The sequence below is a fragment of the Pseudonaja textilis genome, chromosome 3, assembly GCF_049901715.1.
Source record: "Pseudonaja textilis isolate UNSWEBS1 chromosome 3, rPseTex1.2, whole genome shotgun sequence".
NCBI classification, from domain to species: Eukaryota; Metazoa; Chordata; class Lepidosauria; order Squamata; family Elapidae; genus Pseudonaja; species Pseudonaja textilis.
This window is the reverse complement of record NC_141992.1, coordinates 123,784,153-123,794,903: the sequence shown is the minus strand read 5'-3', so window position 1 is coordinate 123,794,903 and position 10,751 is coordinate 123,784,153. Positions and strand designations below refer to the sequence as shown.

The window sequence follows — 10,751 nt, the reverse complement described above, 5'->3', positions numbered from 1 at the left end:
TATAATATTTCTGCTCCAAGAAAACAAAAGAATTAAGAACTTAGAAGTCGAAATTTATTTCAACAGATAATTTTAAGTATTAACATAGGTATACATACAGAAACAAATATATCTGATTTTATCTCAACATTTCAAATGCTTTTGATGAAAAGATATGGACTGTAGTTACTTTTGTAATGAATTGTAGCAACCATGATAGGATACATTTTTCACCTGATTGGAGAAATTGCTTTTATTTTTATAATTTTGTTAAAAACTTGGCTAGACAGTATTGATTGAAGAAAGCTTGTACCTGATGTATTAGTTACTTGCCAGGCATTGTCTATATGCTGAGGATAGCAAGATTTCAAAATGTCTGCTGGGAATTGATATAAAGAAGGTTTTTGAATATGCAAGTTCTTCTGACATGGTCATCTATTGGAACTCGGCTTTTGAAAACACAGTCTAAGTTGCAATTCATGGCTTTAATACCTTCAGTTTTCTATCTCCGGAGAAATTAAAATGAAAGAAGACTGATAAAGGGGGAAAAGGGATGATGTGGCTTTAATATATAGCATTAAAGTATAAAAAAGGTATACCCAAACAGAATAATAGAAACATGTCATATATGAATTGGAAAATTGGTGATTATTTAGACTACACCCCCCACACACACACCCAATTAGACATCTATGACTAATGGCCATCCAGCCTGTATTTAAATATGTCCAATAAAAAAGAGTCCACATTGTCCCAAGGTAGCCTGTTTTGTTTAGAATCATTCTTATAATGAGCATATGTTTCTGATGTCCTAACAAAAATAACTGGAGTAACTCTGAACATCTCTGACCCATGTTCTACACAACAGCTCTTCAAATACTGGAACATAGCTATCATATTTTTTTGTATTTTTCTCAACTAAACATTCCGAATACCTCTAGCAGTTTCTCATAGATTATTATTATTTTGCTTTAGGTTTTTATGGTTGAAGCCCTCTAGCCATACTGTGGCTTATTAATGTCCTTTCAAAATTTCAGTTCCCTAAATTGGATGAAGTACTCTAGCTGCCGAACTGGTGGTAATATCCGTGGCACAACTTACAACAAAAATGACAGGTTGAATTATTGGTTGTGTGTGGGAACTATGATTCTTTGTTCTTTGTGTACGTGCTAGGACAACGGAGCCTTCTGGTGGTTGGCTGGAACACGGAGCAAGGAGCAAAGACAAATTGTTGCCATTTCTTAACCAGAACTGTAGCAAACTTAAACTCTGCAGCCTTGTATGCTTTATGCGAATGATCAGTGCATGTTGTGTGATGTAATGCGTTTGTGATAGGACGTTAACAAAATTGCTACGTTAACAATGATTGCTTCTAATAAAAGAGGGTTTTGGAGTTCTCTCTGGGCTCTCATCCCAAGACAACTTTGCGAAGTGTCTTCTTTTCATGAGAGACCACCACAACTGGTGACCCCGACGTGATCCACTCAAAAGAGATACGTCTTTGGCACACCCATTCTCATCGTCTGGAATAGACTTGGTGCACCTCATCCGCTTGAATCGCTGGTGACAACGGATCCCTCGTGAGTATGGGTGGTAGATTCTCTAAGGAGCAGGCAGCTCACATTCAGGAAATCAGAGAATTGACCAAACGAAATTTTTTTACCTTTAAAAAAGGGGGCTCCCTTCGTGCCCCACTCCCAAAAACCTCTACTGAGGAACTCCTAGAATACGTTTGGCAACAGTGCCCTTCTTATCCGGCTAAAGGCAGTATCAAAACTACAGTATGGAAGGAGATTGGAAAATACTTCATGCAAGTCCTAGGGCCCCTTCGTCTATATTAATTGCTTGGAGGGTGGTTTTTGAGTCTCTCTCCTCTCTAGAGCAACCCCTACTTGGCCCCCTTTCTGGACCCCCTCCCTATGTGAATCCTGCTGTACAACTCTTGCCCCCTGCTGTGGTGCCTGTGTCTCTTACACTGACCGCCCCCCTAGAGGCAAATGAAGTTGGTAAACCTCCCCCCCTTCTCCTGACCCCCCCTCACCCAATCCCTCTTCTTCTTCTCTTGCTCTCCCTTCTGTGCCTTCCTCTCCTGCCTTAACCCCTCCTATGGGCACGGTTCATGCCGCCATCGCTGCGGGAGTTAGAACTGGAGAGTTAGATCACTCCGACTGCCCATCGGCGTTCCCGTTAGTTTATGCGCAGAACGCGCAGGGACAAAACGTCCCGCACTGGGAACCCATCCCTGTTAAATCAATCAAGGATATCAAACAAGCTGTACTAATGTATGGTATTCAGGCTCCATTTATGATGGGATTATTTAGAATGATGGCTAATGCCCATATAATGATCCCAGCTGATTGGCATAGCCTTTTTCATATGACTCTAACAGGGACTCAATTTGTTGTATGGCAATCGGAGTTTCTCCATCATTGTCGCCTATTGGCAGCTCAAAATCCGAATCTTACTGCAAATGAACTGGCAGGAGAGGGTGCCTTTGCTGCTCCCGCAGCTCAATATAATAGCCCTATTAATGCTCTTAACCTTTCTGCACAAGCCGCTCTGCTTGCTCTCTCTCGCTTGGATGACCCTCATACCTCCGCACAATCTTTTGCAAAAATTCTACAAAATTCCAATGAACCCTGTGCCGATTTTATTGAATGCCTCCAAACGGCCCTACAGAGGCAAATTACAAATGAGGCGGCTCGGCAGGAAATTCTTCTTAAATTGGCATATGAGAACGCTAATGCAGACTGTAAAACCTTGCTTACTCCCTTGATTAATTCTCCAGATGCCACTCTAGCCCAATTCCTACAAGCCTGCAGGGTGGTGGGAACACACCAATACACTTCTGAAATGATGGCTGCAGCTATCACCAGAGGTAATAAGCCATCTGGTAATTGTTACAATTGTGGGAAGCCTGGCCATTTTAAATCACAATGTCGAGCCCCCAGCGGTGGGGCAGCAAAGCCCTCTGCCAGTAGAGATGTTCGACCAAAAACAGTCTGCCCGAAATGTAAGAAAGGCTATCATTGGGCTAATCAATGTCAATCAAAAACTGAACCCTCGGGAAACGAGTAGAGGGGCCGGCAGCTAGCCCCTCTCCCAAGGCTACCCATGTACCATCCACTGTGTATGAATTATCAGTGGCAGAAGATGTGCTCATATCCTTTCCCCATCTACCACTCTCTGTCGGCGCACAGCTTCCTTCTTCTGCTTCCTTCTCCTCCGATAAAACTGCTCTTATACAATCTCACCCTCATGCCCTCCTCAAAGGAATCTCTGTGGTTCCCGATCTGCTTTATCATTCCTCAAAACTCTCAGCCATTAACCTTTCTGTGCTATCCACTCTTCCAACGAAGTTACAAAGGGTGATGTCGTAGCAAAAATGATCATGGTACCGCAACTTCCCTCTGATGTGCTTGCCCTCACTAGATCTATCACCGAAACTAAGCCCACACTCTTGGCTTTAATCAAAGGTCGCCGCTTCACCGGTCTTCTGGACTCTGGTGCTGACATCTCGGTGATACGCTCTGACGAGTGGCCTAAAGACTGGGAAACAGAGACCTCCCCATCAGTAAGAGGTGTAGGAGGGATTCAAATGGCTCGCATCAGTAAGTTTTGGCTCCCTGTGACTTCTGAAAACCTCACAGGGACTGCACAAATAAAGCCCGTCATCCTCCCCCTTCACACAAATTTGTGGGGGAGGGACTTACTCTCTCAATTTGGTGCTAAATTGCAGCTAGAATGACTCACCCTCTTCCCCTTCACTTGACCTTAACCACGGACATTCCTGTTTGGGTTGATCAATGGCCGTTGCCAGCAAATAAATTGCTTGCATTGCAGCAATTAACAGTTGCATCCGCTGCTACTATTCTATCCACTTTCTCTCTTTCTCCCCTAACCCCTTGGGACAGTCATAACTATTTTCATCAAAATAAAAGGGCTCTTATGAAGGAATTCCAAATCACCACCCAAGAGGCTGCTGCAATTATTCAACAATGCCCTACTTGCAGCAAGCAAGCCCCTGCCCTGCCAATGGGAGTAAATCCCAGAGGCTTAAAAGCCTGCCAAATTTGGCAAATGGATGTAACCCAGTATGTGCCTTTTGCACCATGGAAATATATCCATGTTTCAGTGGACACATATTCAGGGTTCATCATGGCCTCCCCGCAAAGAGGAGAGACCACAAAACATGTCATTAACCACTGCATCCAGTCATTTGCGTGCCTGGGAAAGTCCTCAGAATTAAAAACTGATAATGGCCCCGCCTATACTAGTACCAACTTTGCTACCTTTTGTAAACAATGGGGCATTTTGCACAAATTTGGCATTCCATACAATTCTCAAGGGCAGGCCATAGTAGAAAAAGCCAATCTGACCCTAAAGAATGCTCTTGACAAAGTTCAAAACTCGATGGGGAAACTCACCCCAGGGCTACCCACGCTGCAAAACAAGCTTAACTTGTGCTTATTTACACTGAATTTCCTGAATGAGTCTGGCACATCTGCTTCTTCTGCCGCCTGTCGACACTTTTGCTCTCCATACAAGGATGCTCCTAGACCTCCAGTCTACTTCCGACAGTTGCCAGATCCCACATGGCATGGGCCAGCTGAACTTATAACCTGGGGATGAGGGTACGTGGCTGTTTCCTACAACAACGCCACCACCTGGGTCCCCGGATGACAAGTGAGGCCTTTTCTACCCAAACCAGCCTTGCCTAGATCAGCATCATGAAGCTGCCCTCTGCATTCATCATTTGCCTCCTGGGTTTCCACATCGTTCCTGCCGATACGACAGCCACCCCATCCTCCTGCAACGCCTGCATCAAAACTACTCACAGCGGAACGAAAACCCAATCCACCCTGATCTATCGTACCTTGAAGCCTGAGTGCAGCCCAAGGCAGTGGGACCCATTACAACATCCCTATATGTCTATGCATACAAAGGTGGCTCCAGTTCTGATCTTGCAGGAATGTTCTCTACCAGTCAAAAAAAATGGGTACATAACCCATAATGTCACTCGGGGGGGTACCAACACCTCAGTATGCTTTGATGCTTGCCTTGCCATCAGCAAAGGTCAAGGTCCTAACAACGCTGCCGGAGTTACCTGCGGCTCACACAGCTGGCAGAGATCTTATCTACAGGAAAAGAAATATCTCTTTCAAAAGGTGTCTGGGACTAACGTGGGGGCCACCACTGTTTACAACTACTGGTACACCCCACCTATTGACTCTGCTCAAGTAAGAGGCCCTCAAAATATTAATATCACTGTTAAATCAAGTTCTACTTCATGTACCACTGACAAATGTAATCCCATTTGCTTGTACACTCACTTACCTGAATCGAAGGGGGCACAATATCATTTTTTAGGTCTTGATTTTAGAGACAGGTTTGGATCCTGGTTCCCAAAATTGCCTGGTTTGCAAGCTATTGTAGCACTCATTGGTATGATTGCTGCGGGATGTGTTGTATTGCCTTGTGTATTACCCATCTTTGTATGCACTATTTCTAACAGTTTATCCCTCTTGGCTGAGAAAAAAGCCACTGCGCAGGTAATGGCTCTCTGGAATCAACAAATAACTAACACATATGAACCACTGCCATCCGAAGATGAGATAGGAGAGCCAACCTGTGACGACCCAGACGAGGACAAGATGTTTGTGATGGTTGAAGAAGTCACGAACGCCATGGATAACATCAGCATGCACAGCACTCTTGCCTACGCACCCGACAAAGACTGTTATTGGGACTAAAACACTCCCTGTCTCTTAAAAAGGAAAAACAGGGGAGATGTGGGAACTATGATTCTTTGTTCTTTGTGTACGTGCTAGGACAACGGAGCCTTCTGGTGGTTGGCTGGAACACGGAGCAAGGAGCAAAGACAAATTGTTGCCATTTCTTAACCAGAACTGTAGCAAACTTAAACTCTGCAGCCTTGTATGCTTTATGCGAATGATCAGTGCATGTTGTGTGATGTAATGCGTTTGTGATAGGACGTTAACAAAATTGCTACGTTAACAATGATTGCTTCTAATAAAAGAGGGTTTTGGAGTTCTCTCTGGGCTCTCATCCCAAGACAACTTTGCGAAGTGTCTTCTTTTCATGAGAGACCACCACAGTTGTGTTTTATCTTAAAAGTAACACTTTTGAGATGAAGTTGGTGAAAAAAAGTGTTCTTCCAGATTAGAGAAATCTTTAAAACTGTGTAGGATTGGGTATGGGATATTGATGGAGAAGGAATGGGCAATATTATTTCGATAAAAATCATTTCAATATCTAAGAAGCCATTTGAATTTCACATTTTTCCAGGTCTATTTGTTACCTTAATATTTTTTATATGACCTTAAATTTCCTCTGAAATGTTCATCTCCTTTTTATGCTATGACCATCAATTATTGATAAATAAATCTATAAATACTAATCTACATTGATTCCTCTTTTTTCCCCATTCTTGGGTTCTGTTGTCCTATTTTCACATCAGATTATTTTCTTTTAATATATATATATATATATATATATATATATATATATATATATATATATATATATATATATATATATATATATATATATAATGTGTGGGTAGATGTGAGGGTGGGTATGTATCATACATGAGTGTGCACTCTCTTACACACACACACACAGCATATGCATCTATATTCAATCCATTTACCATTTCATATTTTTGTATATTACTTTATCATTATGTACTTTTCAGTTTATATGTTACTATAACATTAGTAATATTTTGGGAATTGTGGAATTAAGAAAATTTTATGTTCAGATAAGGTCTTTAAAAAAATCCATCCCCATCACTAACATGAAAAATATAAGCCTCATTGTGAATATATTTGAATTTATTTTAAATTGTTTTTAACTAATTGATATTTAACTTGCTTTTTTTTTTTTGTGGTTTCATTCATGTAATTTGTTGGGTTTCATTTCATTTCTTTTGTAATTGTTTCATCTATAACTTCATCCCGTTCTATTTTATATGTGCTGAATTATTTTTAAAATCTCTAAATCATATTACCATTATCTTCATATATCAATTCTTATATGTCCTTGCTTATAATTTTTATAGGCATTTTTCGTACTGCTTAGCTTCCAAGCAAATTTTACTAATATCTCAGCGAGTACATTTATCTAATGTATGTATTTTGCCTAATAAAAATATTTATAAACATATTTTGAGAATTTCAAATGAAACATTGCTATCACAGTTAAGGAAACTGACCAGTCAGAAAGGATTGATGACTTCAAGTGTTTAAGAGTAGCAACGATCAGTTGTTGTTGTTGTTTTGCAACTATTAAGATTGCAAAATAATAATAATAATAAAACGCCCATGAGGGGAAAAAAACCCCAAAGAACTCCCAAGGAGGAAAAAAGAATGATTGTTTTGTGAAATAGGATTTGTGTTTAGTGTGTTTAAATTGAATCTGTATATTTTAGTATTGATGATGAGTTTAGCAATATTGGTTTCTTCACTTTTATAATATATTGGCTTATTTTGATTCCAGTATCTGGTTTCCAGTGACAAGCAAATCTGACCCAAAAGGTTTATCTACTTTGTTTAGAATAGCTGAAGACTACATTCAAAATTTCCCTGAGTACTTTTCATTTTTTTTCTTTTAGGAATCTGTAGCTGGAGGGCAAATTATGATTGAAGCAAATGAAAGTAAATGCCTAGAAAACATCATGGGTGGAGGTGAGATTTAAAAAACCAAATTTCCTGGTTTTCTATTCTGTATCATTAGCACTATGTTACTGATGCTCCCACTAGCACAATTGTTAAAAGATTCATATCAGATTTAGTTAAATATTAATATATTCAAAACATGTTCCTCTTAGCCTCTGATAAAAATTGCTGGAAAAAAATAACATTGACAAAATGCCAGTTCATTACAGTGTTGAATTCCATCTTTTTCAAGTAAATATTAATTGCAATGCAGGAAGAAAACGAAGGTGAAATGACTGAGGGAGAAGAAGGAATCCTTGCAAAAAACCAGTCCACTGAGATTAGAATCCAAATGTTTCTCTTTAGGGTTAACTATTCTCTAGTGTAAAATAACAGATTTGAAAACATCTGTAGGTTTAGTAGTTCAATCAATAACTGAGTTTTTAGACTGTTAGACAAGCTTCTAATAATATTCCCACTGGATTTTAGAAGCAGTCATTATTTTTAATCAAAACCATAAATATTCAGACAGACAGAGGACAGAACTTTGTTAAAGAAGCATTTTGTTCCTTCCAAACTTACCAATAATGATTGATTAAGAGGCAACTATGGGAGACTTAACCAATTCCTTAGGAATTCCGGATGATGATCTTTCTTTTTTTCCTCCAGTAAAGTCTCTTATGGTAATTTAAATGCAGTTGTTCTCTCCTGCTGGTAAAATGTTCACACAAATCAGACTGATAGAACTAAGTTCATTACTGTCTTGATCCAGTCAGCTTGTCATTCTTATTTTCTTTTCTGTGTATTAGTGTATGCTACTACAGGGGCATCCTGCTCTCCTTTGACTTGTTTTGCTCATGAAGTCTACCTTGAAAAGAGAGTGATGTGATTACATGAACATAGCTTGGTTATTTGACATGTAATAGTGTAAAAGTGGTTTACCAAGTTCCTTTTCTGGAACACTCTTTTTTGTTTTTAGTCTAGCTTACAATTTTTATGAGGGACTCTTATGCAGTAATAGCTTGAATGACCTCTGACCCCACATAGCTTTTTTGAAGTTAGGCAAGATCATTGAAGAGTTACCATTAACTTACCCTAATCACATTGACTAAATTAGTTCATATTTACATAATGAACCACTATCATATCATACACCTGGCATATAATTTCATAAATCCATTCTGTGGCAAAAGTGCTACTCCCAATCAGATATTGATTGAATGAACTCAAACATAATGCATGACCTCCCAGTTTTCCTCAAAAGAAAAAAAAATATGTAAGATAAGTTAGTCTTAATGACTTAGTCCAACCACCCATTAAGCTTCCATGGTTGAAAGAAACTAAAAATTGGGTTTCTTTGGTGTTGATCCAGTGCTTTAACTATAATACAACTCTTGAAAGGTATCCAGTGAGCAAGGCTGGTTTCTAGCACTAGATGTCCTTTTTGTCAAATATCAGAATAATCCTATATTTATTCATTGAAAAATTAGATTTGCTATGGTCATTTACAGTAACTATTAGGTAAGTGGGCATAAAATAGCAGCTTAATTTTTTTAAGAACACACACATGCTTGCATGCATAATACAGTCCTCTATTTCCAGCATTTCAGTGAGAAGTCTTGGGGTTGAAAAAACATTAACCTACCATATAACATGCTGGATTTCTCTTGCAATGAATTTTTTTACTCCCCTTCCTCCAAATACCACAACTATTTAGTAATGTAAAGTTGATGTATCTAAAATAAAAGGATAGTAAACATCAAATTGATCTTTTGGGCAAAAATGCTAAGAATATGGAACTGGATCTAGAAAGAACATTTTTAAAATTAAGATAAACTTTTCCAATATTTTAGGAATATTTAGCCTCATTCAATTTTCAAGTTTGGAACATAAACACAGCTTTCATGTGGGTGGAAATATTTTTCATCCCACTCTCTTACATAAAATGGGGTCTTTTAAGGAGATATAAAGTCTTTTTAAATATGTTTTGCTTATTTCCAATATAGCACTTTTCTCTACCATGTATACTTTCATATCACCTAATATGGTATAAGCATTTCTTTAAAAAGTTGGTATCAAGTATTGCTTGATATTAAAAATAGTATGGCATGTCATCTTGCACAAATTTTGCTTGTTATTTTAGAATAAATACATTTATTAAAATGTCTTTTCTCTTTCAGTTAAATAAAATATTTGTAGTCAACTACAAAAGTCTACTTGATACCCACTACAAACAATCTAGTTTATACATATTCTATTTTATTGGAGAAATTCCTTTATCTATAGCATCATTTAGCTACTAGAAATATGGATGTTTAATATTGGATTGTGTCTAATATATGTATTCAAAAAACTTTTCACATATGATTTGTAAATGCTGTAAAAAAATTAAATTAAATTGAATACATTTTTTCTTTTATTAATTAAATACAGAAAACAAAGGGAGGAATAAAATACATGAAATTATTAAATTGCAAACAAAGGTATGGTTTGTTCATGTTTTAAATTGGTTTGACTAAAATGGTTTGTAATCCAAACATACGTACCAAAATATACAATAGCATGTGCTATGAGTGATGAAAGAGATGAAATAATTGAAGGAAATGCATGTAAGAAGCTGCCTATTCCTTTTTTTCAGAGACTACCATCAATGTGCAATGCCATTTTGCCTGTATTTGCCTACTTTTTTTTTTAATCAATAGGCTTGTCCAGGGGTGGGATTCAAATTTTTTAACAACCGGTTCCGTGGGCGTGGCTTAGGTGGTGGGCATGGCTTGGTGGTCAAGTGACTGGGTGGACATGGCTTGGTGGTCATATTATTGGCTGGGGCGTGGCAAACTCAATATCACTGTGGGGATGATGCAACAGTCGTAAGTGTGAAAAATGGTCATAAGTCACTTGTTTCAGTGCCATTGTAACTTTGAATGGTCACTCCACACAAGCAAAGTACCAGCAAAGGAGGGGAAAAAAACTCCAGAGACGTTCCTGAGACAGGAATTCTAGTCCCACCAAGAATGTAATAAGGGTTAACGAAGGGACAGTTTCTGTAAGCAACACCAGAATGTTTCCTTCCTGCCTTTCTTACAGGATTAG

General features: G+C 38.6%; 1 protein-coding gene across 1 annotated transcript; it reads left to right on the top strand.

Annotated features, from left to right (window-relative positions):
• Positions 1-2,038: 2,038 nt before the first annotated feature.
• Positions 2,039-3,057, top strand: LOC148126311 (endogenous retrovirus group K member 8 Gag polyprotein-like). The gene has a single exon (XM_087928715.1). The coding sequence runs from the start codon at positions 2,086-2,088 to the stop codon at positions 3,055-3,057; it is 972 nt and encodes a 323-aa protein (XP_087784841.1). The 5' UTR covers positions 2,039-2,085.
• The last annotated feature ends 7,694 nt before the right edge of the window (positions 3,058-10,751 follow it).

Bases quoted from the DNA above. Each gene is read 5' to 3' on its own strand.
- LOC148126311 (XM_087928715.1), top strand. From the start codon at position 2,086: ATGGGCACGGTTCATGCCGCCATCGCTGCGGGAGTTAGAACTGGAGAG.